The sequence below is a fragment of the Clinocottus analis genome, unplaced genomic scaffold, assembly GCF_023055335.1.
Source record: "Clinocottus analis isolate CAN_PGR_092001 unplaced genomic scaffold, fCliAna1.0.p SCAF_9, whole genome shotgun sequence".
NCBI classification, from domain to species: domain Eukaryota; kingdom Metazoa; phylum Chordata; class Actinopteri; order Perciformes; family Cottidae; genus Clinocottus; species Clinocottus analis.
This window is the reverse complement of record NW_027176251.1, coordinates 15,228,223-15,249,462: the sequence shown is the minus strand read 5'-3', so window position 1 is coordinate 15,249,462 and position 21,240 is coordinate 15,228,223. Positions and strand designations below refer to the sequence as shown.

At 48.7% G+C, this 21,240-nt stretch overlaps 1 protein-coding gene across 2 annotated transcripts in view; it reads right to left on the bottom strand.

Moving 5' to 3' along the window:
- Positions 1-463: 463 nt before the first annotated feature.
- Positions 464-21,240, bottom strand: part of LOC137780883 (teashirt homolog 1-like) — a 37,646-nt gene continuing 16,869 nt past the window's right edge. For both annotated transcript variants that reach the window (XM_068569223.1, XM_068569222.1), the window contains exon 3: positions 464-5,392. In XM_068569223.1, coding sequence (XP_068425324.1) covers positions 1,863-5,392 — 3,530 coding nt within the window. In that variant the 3' untranslated portion in view covers positions 464-1,862. The remainder of the gene's footprint in view (positions 5,393-21,240) is intronic.

Sequence of the window (21,240 nt, the reverse complement as noted above, 5' to 3'; positions counted from 1 at the left end):
TTGTGTTAAGTTTTGGTTGCTTCAGTGTGGCCGGTCAGGAGGCTAGATCAGGCAACACAGACGCCCATCTGATTTTGTTCCAAGAAGACAGGCAAAAGTACACTGCCGTCATAAATATAACACTGATTCTTTCAGAAGACCCTCCGAAGGCCAGTCACAAGCCGAGCATGAGTTCCTCGCAGTACAATAGCCACCCTTACAGACTTATCATCCCCGTCATCTTCATCATTATAGTAATCATCGGCAGTATGATGTGGCTCAGTCATCAGTTAGAAGTATGACACCAGTGACTTTTCCTTTTTCTCCTAAAATGTTGCACTCATGGTTGGAAGTGGGCCTGCTGCAGAACACAAACAGTGAGACGATGGTCTTTTTGGATCCCACCTCTACGACGCTTCAGTATAACCGCACACCTCAAAAAGAATAAATCCTATTACACTGGGTTAAGATTTGATATGGGTATGATCGCTTTAATCTGCCGCCAAGCAAATGCTGCACAGTGAAAATTTATACATGTTGAGTTTGGTGCACCATCGTGCCAAATGAACACACAACCACAAATGGACGACTGTTAACAACTGCTTTGGGGTTTATTTTACAATTGAGAAAGAAATGAAACAAACTAATCGTTGCTAAAAAGTTTTTTTTTTTTTTACAATATTGTCGATAAAACATTGAAATGTATAGTCATTGTGCATCGCTTATTTATTTTTCCACACCATTTCATGCATCAAATTGGATGCAAGTATAATTAAAATCATTTCTGTAAACCAAGCCAAAGAAGCTAAATTTGTATTTTCTTTAAAAAAAGGACATTTTGTAGCTCTACAGCATATATCTATATACACCATCTGTTTTTATTTTTTTAATCATTTTTGTATATAAAATGACAATATAAAAGTTAGAGAATGCACACACCTTAAGATACAAAGAATGTTGAGCCGTTTCAAATGGTAGGATATGTCTTATGGAGTACTGACATTTCACTGGTAATCATTTACATGTAACGGACTGTTCTCTTTACAGTTGAATAAAGCGACACAATTTAGAAAGAGAATGTTGTAACAAACCATACAACTGGAAAATTGCTATAAGGTGATACTTCACAACAAGGAAAAGTTTTTTTGAGCAAACTTGCATACTGACGGCCATTCATTTTCACTGACTCGTAACCAGAAGCAGCATTTCAGTTTTTCCAAATGTTCACGTGATCTTTTTTCAAATACACTGACAGATTTATGAGCAGGCCATTCATCATCAGAGACATTGCAGTGACAGGAACCCAAAAAAAGGAGAAGGGGGAAATGATGGTCCTTGATCTTTTAAAATCTGAAGGATTTTGACGAATGCAAGATATTTCAAAACATGTTCTCTTTACAAATTCAGAATTCAACTGTCTAAGGTGCTACTTCAGTCTTTCAGGGTATTCTTTCATTCTTTTGGTGTATACATTTAATTTCCACCTTCTTCATATCAAGTATTTTACAGTTTTCTCACCCACCAATTGTTTTTCCACTCGCCACTTTTACCATTGAAGCAGTAGTTGTATTTTTGCCATGAAAAGATTAAAATCTTGTGTTTAACCTTGATTCACTAAAATACATGCACAGATCAGACAAATAGCATATAAATATATTACAAAATAAGTGTAAAAAAAAAAAGCTTGGCAAAACAAAAACAAACATGAAAAGACATGGTCCAGTCAGGCAGTTATCACAACAAAAAAAATAAAAATAAGACCGTTTTTTTTCTGGCGGCTCAGTTCGGCCCAGTGCAGTAACTGTGAACAATGTCATTTTAGTGCAATGAAATTCTAGTCAGTTCCACAGCTGTCAGTCTCTACCCTCAGCTCGAGACCCCGCTTAAACCTTCTCCATCTTGTCTAGCTTCTCCAGTTTCTCCAGAGCAGTGACATACACCAGGTGGTCCTCTGGAGACTTGCCGTGGGTCTTGCTGAGATGCAGTTTGACTGCGTGTTTGCTGACGAATGTCCTATTGCAAAGTCTGCACTGGTACACAGAGCTTGTGTCGTCCTCTGCCGTGGTCAAGGCTGACAGGGGGCTGCCGAATGTCATTTTGTCTGTGATCACCTTTGAGGCAGCCTGCTGCTCCCGAAGGTGCTCAGTTGACAGTTTGGACAGGTCCTTCAAGCTGAAGCCCAGGTGAGTCTCCAGGTGGCCGATGTAGGAGGAGGGAGTCCTGAACTGGGAGGCACAGTCGCCACAGAGGAACACGGGCTGGCACGAGTCCATGTTCTTGAGAAACTTGGTGCTCCCAGTCCGTCTCAGCTGGTACTTGACGTTAGCCAGCCAGTGGGATATGGTGGTCATGGAGAGGCCTGTGAACTTACAGATGTGGACCCTTTCCTGGGGGCCCAGGTCAGTCATGGCGAAGCGGCCCTCGGAGGTCTCCCTCAGGCTGGAGGCAAACTGTGCCTGGAGGATGAGGAGGTGCTGGGGATTCCAGTTGGATTGCCTCCCTTTCCTCTTCTGCACTGGAGAGAGGTCGTCCAGGGCGTCCTCGAACGCACTGCCGTCGGCATCCGACTTCTCTGAGATTGAGGAGGGAGTTGAAGACTTGGGCGTCAGTCTCCCAGTGAGGTTCTTCACCATATCAGAAATGTCCATCAGAGCATTCTCTCTCAGAGGAGAGGAGACCGAGTCAGGGAGGGAAATGAGGGGCTTGTTACCATTCACACTGTTGTTGGTCAAGAGGACGCTGCTGCTGTTGTTATTGTTGCTGTTAACGGTGGTCTTACTTTTACTAAGGTCTATGGGCTGGTCACTGTTTTCATACAACGGATAGTGGTTGATGGGCTCGGCTGGCTTGCCCTGAGGAGTTGGGTTGAAAGCTGGCTTATCCATCATGCTGTTGCTGATTTTGTAAAGCATAGAGAGTGGGTCCGCGGCTGGGCTTACTGGTTTGGAGGCCTTACCCAGGTGTGTGTTCATGATTGACTGGAGTGCACTGAGAGGGTTGATGAAAGGACTTTCCGGTGAGTGATCGGTGATGATGCCAAGACTGTTGCCATTAGTTACTGGGGATTGGCACGCCTCAGAGCCGTTCTTTGAATGGTTATTGTGGCCATCTACTAGGCTCTCTTTGGGCTCCTTCTTGCAGATGAGCTCCGAATCTGCACTGCCCGGGCTGCTACTTCTTATACCAGATGGTTTACCTACAGAAAGGTCATTTGGAGAAGCTAATTGTTCTCGCTGCTCTCTCAGTGCAGGAGAGGGGGATTTTACTAGCGATGGGGGCCGGCATCGTTCAAGGCTCACCATCTTCTCCTCCTTTTCTTTCTTCACAGTGGCAGCTTTCCCCGTCACTTTCTCCACAAGCTCCTCCATGGCAGTGACATTGCTCCTGAGGGGGGTAGGGGAGGAAGGGCTCCGAGGCGAGTGGATGATTGAGCTGGGGTCAGTCACCAGGCCTCGTAGCCCACTGTTAAACATTGGGTGCATCTGGACACTCTGGACCATTGGGGGCAGAATGCTAGCAGAACTCTTCATGGCACCCTGCAGCTGGTAGGCTGCATGGATGCTGGGGTAGCCACCCCATGTGGGCGTGCCTGTCTGGGCCTTGCTTATGGCACTGGATACTGTGTTCTCAAGGGATTTGAGAATATCTAAACCCCCCTTTGGTGCCTCCTCCAGATCTTCTTCTCTAAGGTACTTATACGACGTGGCTTTAGTCTCAGATTTCTCACCTGGGTCATCTCTCTCCTCCTTGATTTTTCTCTCCATTGGCTCACCGCCTTGGACTTTTTCATCTTCACCTCCTTCCCTCTTCTCCTCTGAGCCAGAGGAGAGGGCAGGTGACACTGGCTGGGACTTAACGCCGCTGGGAACGGGGAGTCTGGTGGTGGTCGGTGGCAGTGGGATAGACTGAATCTTTTCTTCCACCACTGGATCAAAAACCAGCTGTTTGCCTTTCTTGGATGCAGAATTTGTAACCTTCAAAAAGTGACCAGTAACCATCATGTGGGCAGTCAACTGTTGCAGTGTATCATGGGAGCTCCCACACTCCATGCATTTGAGGATCTGGGCTTTACGAGCTTCAAACTGCCATGTGTAGCTGGCACCATTCTGGTAGCCATAGCGGTTGTTTGGTGTAACATAGGGGTTAGCTGCAGATTTTGTATCTCTACCACCCTCCCCAAGGGATACATTACCACCACCGCTACCAGCATGGAGAGAGTCCGGGGAGCATGGGGAGACTATAGCATCATGCATTGCTCGTTTTTTAGCAGAAGTGGACATCAGTTTAGTGGCCAAGGCTGGCACCGGTTCTTTGAGAGGCACTTTCTGGTAATGCTTGGTCTTTATCATATGAACGCTGAGATCTTGCAGAGACTCGAATGAGTGGCCACAGTACATGCACTTCAGCACCTTCTGGGCATCCTCTTTCCCTTCCATCTCCATCAGGGAGCGTTTACGCGGTTTGGACCAGCGCTTTCCCTGATCCTCCTCTTTGTCCTTGTTGTCATCTCGATAGTGGCCCGTCTCGTTCATGTGGACCGTTAAACCCACGAGTGTGTCATAGGCACCGCTACAGTCTTTGCAGCGAAACTTGCTTGCGCCAGTGAAAACAGAACCATACAGCTTGTTGTTCTGCCGGTAGAGCTGCACTGTGCTGAAGAGGCTGGGCTCTGGTAAAAGGTGGTAGGGGTTCTGCTGAAAAGTTTTGGCAAGTGCTGCCTGGTGCCAGTCATAGGCTACACCGCCACCATTACTAGCACCACCACTGCTGCTCCCACTACAGCTGGTTGCACTGTGGCTGCTAACTAAGCTTCCTGCTGTGCCATTAGTGTTGCCACTTGCGCTGCCTGTGTGGTTGACAGTGGTGCTGGAGCTCCTGCCGTTGTGGTGACTGCTAGCCATGTTGACCCCACTGCTCTTGTTTACGGTCGTGGTAATGGAGACAGGAGCAGTAGAGGCGGGCTCTGGAGTGGTATGGGCACTGTTGACACTGCCAGCTGCAGCAGGCTTAGATTTCATGATGTCCATTGTGATGCTGGACCAAGAGGCATCTGAGATGAGGTTTGCATAGACGGCTTTCATCTGCGCCAGGCTGTCCTGGAGAGAGAGGCCATTGTTGGGGCGGAAGGGCAAAGCCGTGCTGTCCCTCTCCTGACCGTCCCTGGAAGAGGTGCTCTTGAAGTCCGTCAGCCGGTCGCTGACATCACTGAGGGGAGACCCATATCCGGCGTCGGGGTTAGTGCCATTGCTAAGTGGAGAGTCTCTGTAACTAGGTGGCTGGCCTCCGTCCACATCTTCCTCTTCCTCGTTGCACAGAAACTCAGTGTCCTGGCCGTCTAATGAGAGGCCGTCGTCCTGCAGGTGCTCTTCCTCATCGTGATCGCCTGCCTTGAGCTCATCTTCGGGCATGTACGCTGGAGAGAAAGAGAGCAAGAGACGGAGGACAAAAAAAGGGGAGAAAAGAAGAGAAAGAAAAGAGGTCAGCTCAGTGAAATTAAAGATTTACAGCGCACCAACAGGAGCGCTGTCAAAATAACATGGAATGAATACTCAATGATGGGAAATGTGGGCTTTTACTCTCATCCAATGTTAGTGTGTGTATGCATGCATGGATTTGTGTGTATTTCACACACATGTGGCTCTGAAAGCCAGTGGTGAAAAAAGCCTCCAAGGGAAAAATAAATCACTGAGCTTTTGACAGTTGTCCTTTTCCTTCCCAACTCCCTATTCCTCTACACATGCCTCATGTTCCCCAGGAAATGACTGGCTGTTTGGCCTTGTTAGCCAGCTGCATGCTTGCATGTTCAACTCCCCCCTTTCTCTTTCTTTCTCTCTTCCCCAAGCTTTATTGCCTTTCACTCATCCAGTCAGTGAGGTTTCGCTCCTCACATGTTCAGGTTATGCAACTGATCAGGGAGGAAAAGGAACAAAACATTAATTTGGAGATATTGCAGCTTTTCCCAGCACACTCTGGTGCGCTGAAGGTCATTTTCATTTGAGCTAATAAGCAGGAACTGGCAAAACAATGGCACTTGAATTGAGAATGCCACATTGATTGTTGGAGGAAGGAGTCAGGGGCATTAGAATATACTACTGTTCTGTGATCCAAAATGGCATGGACAATGCTTAACGAAAACACATTAAAAGAGGAGAGTGATAGGGAACTAAACAAGGCTGAAGTGTAACAGGTTTACCAACAAAATGAATAAAGCCAAATGAGACAGAGGCCAGACCATGTGTATCCATGTATGTATGTGTGCGTTTGTGTGTTTGCATGCCAGCGAAGAAAACAACGCGCATCCGTAAGTAGGAGAGACAGGAGGTAGTTTCAGGGGAGAGCAAGTAAATGAAAAGTAGATGTGGGGGAGAAAGAAAAAGTGAACAGGAGGTGGGTTTGGTGGGCGGGGAGAGTGGGTGAAAGAGAAAAGGGAGAAAGAAAAGAGAGAGAGAGAGAGAGAGAGAGAGAGAGAGAGAGAGAGAGAGAGAGAGAGAGAGAGAGAGAGAGAGAGAGATGGGGTGAGGGAGGCAGGGAGACAGGAAAGACGGCCCCCTAGCTTCTTCCTTTATCTCCTTCCTGCATGGTGAGATGTGTGTCCTAGATGCCAGTATCAGTCTCTCCTGATGAAACAGATGTGCTGTCAGCTTCAAACGGCACGCTAACCTGTCATATCATAATCTAAGTGGACATAATACCTGATATATATACACTGGCAACATTTACTGCTGCCTGAGAGGAGCTGGGTGGAGGAGGTGGGGGAGGTGAGCAGCTGCACCATCGACTGTGACTGCGTGGTGATGTGCATGTGTGTGCGTGCGAGTGCCTCGGTAAGTGCCTGTTTGCAAATGCGTGTTCGCCTGCATGCTCACCTCTCCATGCCGATGAGTGTAGTTTACGCACTCTGCAGCTCATACGTGTTTGCTCTTACAGTGCAAACCGGAGCCCACCGACCATAATATTGCCTATAAGTCTGGGTTGGCTGTGTGCTACTGATACACCCCTCTCCAAATGAGCAACATACTCCCCTAACGCCTGACAGGATTTCAGTGAAATGAGAGCACTACAGGAGAACCTGGCTGCGCTTCAATCCCACTGACAGACTGAGACCGAGACAGTTTCTAAAACTCCTGAAAATCCCTAACACAGCAGATTAGCATTACGTGCTGTACTCTCTACAACACATCTGCAGAGTGTCTTCTGTTACAGTGCCTTCCCCCTCGCTCACCCTCTTCCAGAACACCAGGCTATCATTATATATCAGCCATTTAATATACAAAACATCCTGCAGACGGCTATCCATTCTTCACAGACCCACGTGAACAGTGCACACGTACAGTAGGAATTACCTATGTGAGTCAGCCACAACGGATGCAGCCAAAAGAAATAGCTAAACCCCGGTAGTCTTCAGTGCTTAATATACACACACACACACACGCATACTTATGCACACACACTCGCACACACACACACACAGAGGCAGCAGGAATGAAAAGCAGCAGATCAGAAATATCACTGGGTGAGTGACAAAACACAGACTGCAGCAGGGAGGGGCTTTTCGAACAATGAGCAGGTCGCCAGGGAACCCTTTGACGATCCCTGTCAATCAATGCCTGTCCTGCCATGTTGTCATGGAAACAACAAAGAGGGAGATATCAAAAGCACACAGACAAAAGACTGGCAGACACAGACATCTGTAAAAATCACAGGCGGCAAGTGGACGGTTTCGCAAACCATAAATGTACAATATTAGTGATGAAACGTGGCTAACGTTAGACTGAAATAAATTACCCCCCCCCCCACACACACCCTCCTCCCCTCTGTCTCTTTTGAGAGGCTGCATCCATTCTGACAGGATGCGAGAAAAAAAAAAAAAAATCAAAAGCGCGAGGAAGGATAAATATTTAGAGCTACGTATAAACTCTATCTGTTCAATCAGTGCAACTTGAAGATGTGTGATTGTGACTGGCGACCAGATGAAGCCCCTTCTCTCGCCCCGGCCACGCATACATGCGGCGCAACACCAGCAGCAAAGGGGGCGGGCTCGGGAAGGGGCAGGGCTTGCGTGCCGTCCCTGGCGGTTTGGTTTGCAGAGTGGGTGATGGCTGTGAGCAGGGCCATCTGCACGGGCGCCAAAGCGCCTGTCACTTTTGCTCGGGGACGTGCCGCCATCAAGGAGACAGGCGGCAGCGTGGCCAGGATAGCACTGCAGACTCACTGTCAGAAGCAGCAGCGATCAAGCCACCGCCACCAGCCACGCCAGATCACCAACAACACACAGCGAGGAAGCAAGAATTAGCATCCGGCCGAGTGTATCGCTGAGCTCCTTACACCTACGCATATGGTTGAGACACTGCGAACAAAACGGGGGATCGAGAATATGTTAAGTACCAAAAAGGGTTTGCAGTCGCCCCTTTAGGTGTTGTTTAGAGCCTGTAGTAATGCACAAATGGACTGACATTCGCACATTATGGTGCAGCAAAGGAGGTGGTATCAAAGGTTTTCATGTAAGCTAACAGAAATACTTTGGGCGACAGCTCTTTATTTGATTAGAGATGAGAGCTCAAGTGTGTGCTTTGTTCTCATCTCTCAAGGAGAGAGTTCCTGAACGACGGCCGCAACTGAAGCACCCCCTGGTTCTGATTTGCACCGTGCGTATAAAGATTAAAGAATGCTACCTGCCATTACCGACTCTGCGTTTGCAATCTGTGTTCAGGTTCGCGCATTTCACATTCAAAAACTAAATCAGTTCTCCGAGACCCGACCGGAGGCGAGCGTGCGTGCAGGAGGCCTGTTACGCGGAACAGACGCACACTTTGATTTGCTGTTTGTCTGATGAGGAGCGCGCGGTGAACGCCCTGCATCCTGCCTCGACACTACACCGGGCCTCGCAGTGGGACAACATCATCCACCATAAGCGCAGATCATCCCTCAAACCGGCCTGGACTTTGCGTACGACTTGATTTTCGGAAACGGGACCAAATGAAACACAACCGGCGGACGCGTCCGTATTTTGGCGAGGAGCAAAGCAGATACATATCACTCCTTTTTCAAAACTTTGCCGTCTTTCTCCGCCCTTCATGTTTTTTTTTTGTCTCCTCCCTTTGCTTCGCTGAGAGTCTGCTGGTTGTTAAATCAATAAAACTCTCCGTCAGGCTCGCGGAGCTTCACCATTTGGCCGATGTCAAAGCCAAACAAACCAGATAAGAAAGGCAGAGAGGCGATGAAACGAGGGAGAGGAAAAAAGAAGGGGATGAAACCCGTCAGCCTCCCCTCACCACCACCAGCAGCCCCATTTCTGCAACACCCCTCCTTCTATTTATTTACACACATTTCTTTATTTATTTGATGTGAGTTTGGGAAGAGGGGGCAATCACGGCAGTCATTTGCGGCACTAATGTCCAATCACGGGCCCCTTCACTCATGTGATTTAGGCAGTGTAGGAGTGGGTTCGCAGCAGAGAATGGTGAAGGGAGGGGGTTGGTGGTGGGTGAGGTAGGATGGGAGGGCGGGGGGGGGGGGGGGGGCAGAGGCCGTTTAGGCCGGCCCCTAATAGGAAACTGGCAGTCTTATTCCTTCCCCAGATTCTGTTTGTCACCCCGCTCTCCATTACGTGCCTCTCAACCCTGATGGCTTTGGACAGGAGCTGATCAAAAAGCCATCGCTTGACCTACACGCCGTGGCAGAACCGAGACTCGCGCCCTGCACAGGGAGAGTGGGAGAGAGGGAGATGAGATAGACGAGGAGGAAGGGGTGTCGGGTGAGGAGGGGGGGGGGTTAGAAGGAGGAGTGTATGTCAGTGTATGTGCGGAGAGGAGAAAGAGGAGGGAGGGAGGAATGAGGAGAGAGGGAGGGGGGGGGGGGGAGATAGCTCTCGGACCGGGACAAGAGGGCTGTAAATAAAATGACATTATTATTTCCTCTGTCCCGTCATGTAGAAAAGCCAATTATGGTAATGCTGCTGCCGGCGTGTCAGAGGGAATGCTGGGATGTGCTTCCCGTGAAGCGGCTAACATGAGAGCAATGCCCTGATCAGGAACACAGGCCTCAGTTTGACAAGAGACTATACGAATGGGGGGGTGAGGGGGAGAGAGAAGAGAGAGGGAGGGAGAAACAAGAGAGAGAAAGAGATATGAAGCCAATAACAAAGCTGCATCTGGGCCTTGTTTTCTTAACGCCGGGTTATTAAGCTGCAGGAGAAAATATTTTTCCTGAAAAATGTACCCATAAGACCTGAGAAAATGAAGTTGGTGGATCCCCGGTCTGAAGTGTATTCTCACCATTTACTCGATATTACCCCGGTAATATTTCACTCTCGCCGCTACAGTCGCGGCGATTTCAGCCGCAGTGAGCGGCGGTTTATTTGGCGATGAGGAATCAACAAGCGACCAGACAAACGCGAGGGGGAGGCGTGTCACACACACACACACCATCCTATCAAGTGCGGCGCCAGCGACGTGAAAAATGATTGAGACGCCCCAACTCAAGGAAAGCCATCAACCTGAAAAGTTCAGGAGTTCGTGAATCACACTCTGTCACACCTCACAATTTGACGAGATGAATTATGCAGAGGCGACGGGGAGAGCGCCGGATATTGAGGGTGAAGGCGATCATTTGCTTTGGAAGCTAATTCGTTCTCATCTCGTCTCGGGCTTCTCCAGGTATCCCGTTCTTCAAAACTCCTCTGACGCTTGAGAGGGGGGCTCTCCTTAAAATAATACCTCAGCTATACCATTCTCCTTTCACCCCCCCCTCCTCCATCGCCCCCTTCCTTCTGTTCTCCTCCCACCCTCCTCCTCTTCCTCCTCCTCCTCCTGCTCTCTCCAGCCTCGCTCACATGCCCACATGAGCCCCTCCCAAGCGGAATAATGGGAGCATATGGCCTAGGCAGCACCTACACGGCCTTAAATAACTGCTGCGGCATTCCAGCTCGCTGTACCAATTTATCTCCCCCACCCCGCCCCCCGCCTCTCCACCCCATTTCAAAACACTTCCAGCCTGAGTTGAGCTCGGCAAGACAGCGCCGGATGGGACATGTTGTTCTTGAGACACATAGCTACATAACCGACTGACGCGCAAAGTGGAGCGAATGGGAATAAGTGCTGCGCAAACAGGATTAGCGGTGAAATTCTGTATTATTGATATTCATCGAGTCAACCACCAGCCTTTTCCGGCGATGGCTCGCACCGGTGGTTCCATGCAAACACTCCGAGTCATTCTGAGTTGCAGTTGCCCGGCTGCATTATGGAAAGTCACAGCGCTGCTCCGTGAGAGAGCAGTTGGTTAGTGCGTTTTGCTCTGCCAGCGGGATGGCGCTGTCAGTCTTCCTGGACTTCGAGGGGGCCGCGCTGTTACCAACGGGGGAGTTCAGGTGCAACTCCTCCATCGGATGCCGCCGTTTGATCGCCATTTCGGGGAAGATATCGATCAGGTGCTTGCTCACGTTACGAGGCGCTCGGCGTATAAGCGTCAGCTAAAAATGAGCACACTGCAGTTTGAAGTGCGGCATTAGTGTTCTGTAAAGTGCGCCGGGGGTCAGAGGTCAGGCAGGTAGCGAGTGCTAAGCTGATGCAGGTCGTGCTCTCGTGTAAACATATCAATATGGCCCACAGACATCCTTCTCTCTGACCTCCAGAGAATGATGTATGGATTGATGGGTGGCCTATGTGCAAGTATTTGTGCATATGTTTGTGTACGGCCAGGTGTAAGATCCGAAAGGCAAGTGGGCAGGTTTTGAGTGTGTGTGTGTGTGTGTGTGTGTGTGTGTGTGTGTGTGTGTGGGTGAGTGAGAGAGAGTGAGTGTGAAAGGTGCTGCTGTTTTATTTATAGAGCGAGCGCTATTTATACCCAACTCAAAGATCAGTTCAGAGAAGCAGCTTGTGGGCCGCAGCCAAGATCACTCTCCATTACTGCACAAAACCCAAGTCACACACACACACACACACACACACACACACACACACACACACACACACACACAATCGCGTCCACTAAAGCTGGGGCTGCAAGCGCAATTGTCTCCGCTTTTTACACATGCATGAAGTAACAACACAGGGAGACATTTACAGTACATCCAGCCAAGTGTTAGTTGGTGAAGGGGGCGGGGGGGCTGAGCCCACACTGACTGACTGAGTGTTCTTCATGGAGTACAGCAGGCTTTAACATGCTGGCGGATCAATACAGTGAACCAGCGCCAATCGATTGCAATTCATCTGGCTTTTTTTTTTTTCTTTTTAAATTTCATCCTCACCCACTCACACTGCGCACCGAGCTGCTGCTGCTGCTGCTGCCGCTGCCGCTGTCCTGCGAGGCCATACATAAATAAACATGCACGCACAAATGTGCATACACACGCATGTGCGTTCACATGAACGCGTGGTACACGTACGCACACCTGCGATTGGCTGGAACGATTGCGCCCGCCACGCAAACGCGGGTTCAATAAACCCGTATGGAATTTATTTATTTTTATTGAGCATATCAGCCCATCCTGGTCTTCTCTGCATAACAAGGCCTGTATAATTAAACCATAAATTTCAGTGCGCTCCTTTAATTACCACAGACAATGTCAGGAGGCAGCAGAGTAAACAAATGGCTTTGAAGTGAGCAAGAAAAAAAAAACAGAAATGCTTCGACACAGCTATGGAGAAGCTGTTCATTTTGGTGGGGATGTTGTTGCACTTGAAAAGGATGAAATGTTCAAAAGAGTGTACGTGCATGGGGAGTACAGTATGTGTTGTTGTTTTTTTTTTTCTTTCTTTTCCCTCCTGTCTTTTCTAAGAATGCTTTTGAGGGATGCAGGTTTGCTGTGGAGTGAATGGAGGAATAATCAGAGCGAGTGCATCGCTGCGAGCATGACAACGTGCAAATATGTATATTTGGATGCGCACGGCACGCCTGCAACAACTAATAAAGTACGTTAGTTAGTGTGTGTGTGTGTGTGTGTGTGTTTGGCTGTGTGTGTTCAAGAAGTAGCTTTTTTCCCTGAACCTACAGGAGGTGCGTTTGTTTCTTCATGTAATTTAGTGGCAGCCCGGGGTTCTCGGCCCTCTTGACCATGACCGGAGACATCTACAGAGCCGTGTGTCCTGTAACAGTGTCTATATACTGTGTGCGCCGTGTGTACGCTTTAGGTCAATGTCAACACACAGACCTGCTTCCCAGCAGCTTAGCTAATTACACAAGAGCCCTGAAGGCCACTTAGAACAGGTTAGCTAATTAACAAACAGGCTGATTGCAGATTAATTGAGAGGTGTTCCTAATCTTTACCCCTAAACGCAATGACAAATGCTAACTGGCGCTAATTAGGCCGGTATGGAGAGTCGAGAGTGGAGGTGGTATTTACAGTTACCGTCGCTCATATGGACGTGTGGCTTATATCCAGCTGCCTTTTATAGATCTGCCAAGCAAATAAAACTCCGGTGAAACGAGACAGTTTCATCAGCAGCAGTCTTTTAGGCTGCTCTTAAACAGTCTTGGTGTATATTTTGAAATGTATTTTCAAGTGTGCCAATTTGCTCTTTTGTATTACTCTGATTGTTGTTATTATCAGTTCTCGTGGCAAACGGCGGTGAATCATCTTATTTATTGCCTGTTACGTTAGATTTCATATTTGTTTACGTCGACTTTAGTTTGCACCACTTTAAATACAAATGTAATAATTATCATGATTTCTTACATACTGTAATTACTATTACTGTGTCGTCTCAGTTGGGGCTCTTTATTTGATTATTCATCCACAGTAAACATTTTAGCTCCGAGCTCCCAGCTACCTGTGATGATAATGCCCTGCAATTTCTTTGAAAACGCCCCCTCACATGTTCACTGAATGCAGCGTTAAGACTATGTTTGCAGTTGACCTTTCAGTCTATGTGTGTGTGTGTGTGTGTGTGTGTGTGTGTGTGTGTGTGTGTGTGTAGGATTTAGGTGCGTTAAGGTCTGCTCCGACATGAATGGCGTTCGTAGATCATGAAACCTGAAACGGCTGCAACACAATGGGTTACGGTGGCTTACAAAAGACAAAATGAGGAGAAATGGGCCCCTCAGCAGGGATCTGAACCAGCACCCATCTGTGTGATGTGCTGACCTGCCAATAGAACATTTGCACCACACCCCCTTTCCCTCCACACATACTCAATCTTGCAATTTTCACAGCTACTAAAAACTAGTCCCAAAGGCCCGACTTCTTCCAACTTCCATCTGCCTGGTTACATTTATCATACAGCTCCCTTGTCTATCACACACACACACACACACACACACACACACACACACACACACACACACACACACACACACACACACACACGCGCACACACACACACACACACACACACACACACACACACACACACACACACACACACCTGTGCCTTTTAAGCTGCCCCCCACAAACACACACACACTCTCAAATTCCACCTGGCCCTTTTCAACCTCTGACCCCGCCCTCACCCCAGTTTCCCTCCCTCCCTCCCTCCCTCCTATAATCCTTTCCTCCATACGTCGACTCCTCCGCTTCCTTCTGTCTCGTACACCACCTGCGCTTTTAAATCCCCATATCAGGATGGGCCGCTTCACCTGAGCTACACACGCGCGCGCGCGCACATCGTCTGTAAATACACACTCTGGCACTGGCACGTAAATGCACCCTCAACCTAATCCCAGGAAACACACACGAACATGCACAAGTATGTACAAACACACACACACACACACACACACACATGCACTGTCCCTGATGAGACAACAGCCAGCAGCAGCTGCTTCCATCTCCTAGCAACGGCCAGCCTGATAGATGACCCAACGATGGATAATTACCGTAAATCACCACAGCTCACACACTAAAGGAGAGAGAGGGGCGAGAGAGAGAGAGGTGGAGTGAAAAGAGAGAGAGAGAGAGAGAGAGAGAGAGAGAGAGACTGAAAGGGATCGGAAATAGAGGGCTGGTACTGATCATGTGTGCACGAATGCACCTTGATGAGTATAATTTTCATCTGTCTTTTAATGTTATATTAGAAATGCAGACTCAATATGCACAATTAATACACTCATACACAAAATGAACCTGTGTATGTCTGCATGGACAGGATTGAGTAAGTACATATGTTGCATTTACAACATTTAGACGCACACACACACACACTCACACACACAGACATTGTCGCTGTAATCTGAACCCACCACAAGCCCCGCCTCCCTACAGAGGCTCTTGTCTGTCACAGATTCACCTCAGTGGCGCCAATCAAAGGCCAGAAGCGGTGCTGGAGGGTGGGTCTAAACGCTGCTGTTTAGAGGGGAAGGGGGGGGGCGGGCTTATGTGCGCTGAAAAAATGAACATAAAACTGATGTCTGACAACACATTATTGATTTTTGGCCCGTGTAATATACGGTGATGTTGAACAGGCTGCGCCAGAAAGTTCCCCTGAATAGGACTTCTTGGATTGAAGTGAAAAGAAGTCATAATTGAAATTGATTCCTAATAACGTGTCGATAATCTGCTCCATTGACGATGATGAACACACGCTCGCGCGTCGTGCCCGGCTGACGTGCCGAGTGCATTCCCCTCCAAATCTCGCCAAACAGGATGAACTACCTCCAGAAGTTTTTTAATAATTGCACCCTGGACAAAGTTTACTCCTCACCATCAACAGATCTTCAATATGCACACGCAGCTGCTCCATTTACTTCCCCTTCATTTTCTGCTCTCCCAGACATGCAATCTGTCCCTCTCTTTCCCTTCTTTCTTCCCTCGCTCACCTCCCTCCCTCCCTCCCTCCCTCCCTCCCTCCATCCATCCCTCCCACCCTCCCTGTGCGAGTCCTGGCTGCTGCAGACATTTGATCTGGCTGCCTTGTGATAGATTGACAGGTAATGAGGAGGTTGAAGGGGCGTTGGAGACAGGAGCAGGTGTTCAGCACAGTCTTTTTGGCCAGCACTAAGCTGCCATGTCCTTCACTGCTGCACCGCACCACTCCGCTTCCTCCCTCATTCTTTCCCTTCCTTCTTTCCCTTCCTTCTTTCTTTCCACCATCCCCCCCCTTTTTCTCATCCTGAGAGAAGAGGACTATGCAATCCATCACGCGGTGACACGGTTGGACATAGGCTGTCTTTATATGGGGAAAAAACGCATGGGCTGTGGAAATAAATAGAGAAACGAACACAGAGTCCCACGCTGGCAGCAGCAAACTAGGCCTCGGACTGATCAGTCAAACTGCGGCGAGGAGAGGATGAGACTGATTTGGAGCATCCTGTGTTGAGGAGACTCATACTTATACTGACAATACTTCTATCAAGCTCAAAAGATGTCATTATTATGTTTATCCCCTTCAACATGTACCCGTGTCAGGTGAGGAAAGCCTCTGAAACACTATTTCAATCATCGTGCAATTTCTGTAAGCCAAACTAACAGTGCTCCTTTAGATTTAGCAGCTCCGCTAGGAAGGCAATGCAGGCTTCAATGCAGGATTTACACACTTAAGTTGGTGAGTAAATCCTCCCACACCTCGCTGAGGTGCATTTTCTGGTCGGCCACCTGAAATAAAAAATATTACGAAACAGTCATATTCACCTGCTGCAGTCAGCAGAGGTGGGCAGCCTCGCCTGGCTGAAATCCAACAAGAAGCCAATATCAGGAAACATAGAGTATGCATCGCTCGGACGCTACACCTATCTTGAGTCATTCTACACTTTGACCCGTTTCAAATCCTGCTGACATAGCGAAGCGCCGCTGTGCATCATACTGTACCTCACAAACTAAGGAGGAGGAAAGTGCAGAGAGGAGGAGGAGGAGGAGGAAGAAGATGATGAGTGGGAAGACAAAGCCGAGATCTGAGGATTTGGAGAAGTAAGGACGAGCTGGATCAGAATACGGCGTACGAGTGGTTTGAAATGTGCAGTAAGTGACGGGGAATTGCTGCTCCTGTGTTTCTTTGCATTGTTTTGGTTGCAGTTCGTGGACTCACCGATAGCCAGACTGATATCGGACATTGATCCAATAGTGGCTCAAATAGGGATCAGGTGTTGGTGAGAATAGGCTGATCTGGCTCTTGGATGCCTTTATTTGAATAAATAAAAATCAACTGCATTGTTTAAAAAAGGTAGAAAAGTAACCTGATGTCGCCTCCCACATAAAAGAATAACCGCAGTCTCTTCCACACAGTGCGGCATGCAGCTTATTAAAAAACACCAGCATGGGCTGGGTTCTCTGCCGATACCTAAAGCGCAGGTAAGACAACGTCCGATCGCAAAAATCACACCGAAATTCCTGTCCTTTATGGGTCAGGGAATATCTATGTTCCAAGGTCGTGACCAACTTGCTGAGGTCGGCTTGGTGATTGGTGACACTTTCCCTCTGCTTAATCTTTGTGGGACATGCGGCAAAGGGCCGCGGTGGAAACCAACGGCTCTGCTCAAGCTACTGCTGTAGCTTCAGGAAGACAAGAAGACAAAAACCCCCTTATAATGCAGTGAGGCCTGGAGCCCGCGTTGTCGTCATAGGAGCCGGAGGACAGAGACCGTGGGGGGAAAAACAAGGCTTGAGCCTGTAAATCCACCCCTCCAGTTTATTACCCAACATTAAAGGACATGTCACCCTCCTAAATCAGCAGGCCGAGAGGACACAGCGGGGCTAAAACAGGGAGCATTTGCATGTTCCCTCAAACATTCCTGAGAGGTGAACAAACCGCTCGACCACCTACCTCCAGTTACATCAACATTATAGTTCAAACAACTTGCAGATGAAGCACGGCATGGCGGACGCCATCAGCTTGCTGTCACTTAGTGGAGCAAGAGAGAGGGTTTGGATCAAAAGTCAAACTCGTGTGTCCTGTTATCTTGGGTTGTTTTTTGTTTATAGTTTTTTTAAAATCAGCATTTTCCTCCAACCGGATTTAAACATCCGAGCACCTGGTCAGACGTCTGACCAGCTTCACTTCTTCATCGCTCCGAAAGCGGCGTCACCCGGACACTCTCACAGACGTACAGACAGTTTAATTATTTCAAAATACGCTAGATAAGAGTGTGTAGAATTAAGGAGGAAGCCACCAAGCTTAAAATTAGCCTTTCCCAATTGTCACCCTACTCAAAGAGAACCTGTTTTCTGAAAAAAAAAATGAAAAAAAAAAAACCTCATTGACGCGCAATCACATTCAAACACACTCGCCTGTCAGTTTAAAACTCTCCTACTCTCACACACACGCACACACACACACACACAATGACACACTCGCACACACACACATACCAAACGTTGTCCAACACACAAACAGACACCCTCACATGCACACTTTTTAAGCCCTCGCCTGGCATCAGCTGTCACACAACCTGTCTCGGAGAACTAAGCAGAGACAGACGCTGTCAACTTAGAGTGCCTCAAATGCCCACATCCAGCTAGGCAGAGGAGAAATCAAGCCTGTCTCCCAGTATAATTTGCGCTAATCCTTCATGGGAGATAGTAAAGTCTATGGCATATCTGCCTAATAGCATCAGTCACCGGCAGGTTCTAATCTCACATTTAGACCCATTTCCATCACGAAATGACGACAAAAGCACCAGCACAAAGTGTGATTACCTTCTTATTTTTTTTTTTATTTTTTTTTTTACATTTCTGCATGACTTGACTCCTGATAGTGGTGGTGGGTGGTGGGTGTAGAGGGGTGGAGGGGAAGGGGGGCGGTGGGGGGTTTAAAACCATGAGAAGCAAAAACTTTGAGGTTCTTTTCTTAGTGGAGGGAAGAAGAAAGTCATTTCAGGCAACTACAGAAGACAGGTAGACAGATGGGGGGGGGAAAAAGAGGAGTAAAGTAAGTGGCGAACTGTATCGGGAGAGAAAAAGTGGAGGTAAAGAGAGTGAAAACCTTTCAGTCAAGAGCCTGCACACACTCAAACGCTCACTTCGCATTGCACATTTACACATCCTCCTGCACGCACAACCTCACACACACACACACACACACACACTCTCCTTTTCAAAGCGTTTTACAACCTGTGGTGTTTGTCCTGCTCTGCTGGCTGCTTTACCACGTGCATTTGAATGCCGACTGGAGTGCATCCCTCTCTTTCAGACAGCGCCATAAAAGACGACACACACAATGAGAGCTCTTTTCAGCCGAGTGGGGCTGCCTGGGGGCAGGGAAGCACCTCCAAAACCGCCACAGCACTTCAACTCTCGGGGCACAATGAGGTGCTGAGCCTTGATGCATAATAAGAGATTATTCATAAAGGTGACAAACAGAAGAGAAACAAACCACACAACGTGTTTGGGATGAAAAGTCCCTTAGTTGCAGCTTTTTCTTCTTGAGAGAGTGTGCCGCCCGCGTGCATGAGTGTGTGTGTGTGTGTGTGTGTGTGTGTGTGTGTCTCTGAGGGTGACCTGGCGATAGCGGGGAGACAAAAAGAAGGGGGAGGTAGCGCAAGGATCCTAATGAAGCCGTAAATCAGAGTCCGATGAGAACAGGCTCCGAAGGAGGATCACATCACCGGAGATCAATGCAGACAGCTACACACACACACACACACACACAGACACACACTGACAAGAATAAAGACGAGAAACAGTCAGACGCAAGCACATGCCAGAATCCCCAAGTGAGGCCGACTTATGAAGGTACAAGCGAGTAGCGAGCATTAACACACACACACATTAATTCAACACACATACACGAAGCGACACACACACACACTCTCATCTACAATCTATTAAAGTTCCTCCACACTGCCTCCCCCCCCCCCCCCCCCTCCATACTTCCAGAACCCACCCACATGGGCTCAGGAGTCCCACCTCCTTGTTCAATCCCGCTCGTCTGAATAATATCGGCCGTGATGAATGGCGCCATAACTCTGATATCCACAATCAATCTCTGCTTTAAAGACACATCCATCTTCCGTAATGCTGACGGTGGGGGTGTGTGTGGGGGGGGGTGTAGAAGGGGGCTAGAGGGGTGCTGGCCTGACCTCCTAGTAGGGTGGCGGACGGGGGAGAGAGGGGCTCAAGGGTGCCGATGGAAGGAAGGGAGTTGGCGGGTGGGGGGGGGGGGGGCACTGAGTGATGTCTGTCAGCTCACATCTGGCCACAAAAATAAATGAGGCTTATGAAGACAAATGAAAAGGGGCCGTCTTACCCGGTCTCCCCCCCCCCCCCCTAGCTCACCCCACCTCCCTGACACACACTCGCACACCGACACACAAAATGCACGGGGAGGAGAGAGGAGGGAGGTGCACACAGACAAAGAGGGGCTGAATGGGAGAGGTGGGAAGAAACAGAGTCCAGTTCCTCCGCATCTCCCAGCTCCACTTCCCTCATTCTCCAGCTCCGCGTGAACACTGTTGAATGTACGTCGAGCATCAGCATGAGCCGAGTTGTGCCGAGGTGCCAAAATTGTGCCTCGGAGCGGTAGCGGGACTGTGTGAATGTGCTTGTTTCATTGTGCTTGAGCTAAACTTGGCTGCGCGTTACAATCAATGAAAAGCTTTTACTGCTCAAGAGCATTTACTCAACGGGGGTGGGGAGAAGGGGTGGAGGGTGGGGGGGGGGGGGGGAGGGAAACAAAGATATCAAAATGGCCACTGTGTGACTGAAACTCTCCGCGCTGAACTCAAACCTATGGCTGCGTGCACGGAGGAGGGGGGCGGGGAGGTATTTAGTGGGCCGGGGAGGAGGAGGAGGAAGAGGAAGGTGGGAGGGGGGGGGGGGGTCGAGAGTGAACTACCCGTGAACCTGTTAGAAGGGTCACCCCTCAGTGACACAGCCACTGAATATTCCTCTTAATGATGTACCACGTCTTTTAACCCCCGCAGACAAAGCAAGGAAACATTATACTGTCGGGCGGGCTCCCCCACTACTTTTTTTTTCTTCTCCTCCTCCTCCTCCTCCTCCTCCTCATCTCCCCCTCACTCACTCTCTCCATCTCTGTCTGCTCGCCACCTCGCGCTGCCCCCGAGTTGGATTTTTAAAAAAAATATCAAACAGAGATGTTCCCCCAAAGTTTTTCGGCCGCGCTGACTGCTCGAAGTAGCAACAAGCTCATGCAAAAGAAAAGGAAAAGTGAGCGAGCGTTCAGGCACACAGGCTTTACAATCCTGCGCATGCCTTCACAACAATATCCGTCGACATTTCTTTCTATGAATCCTAACTTGTGGATATGCCCTTGGATCGTACATATCGTACAACACCTGCTTGTGTTAACTAAATTGAGCAGTGCTGGCTACCACGCTGGTGTGTAATTACATGATTTATTCAGGTAGATTTCAAAATACGTTCATGCAGATTTT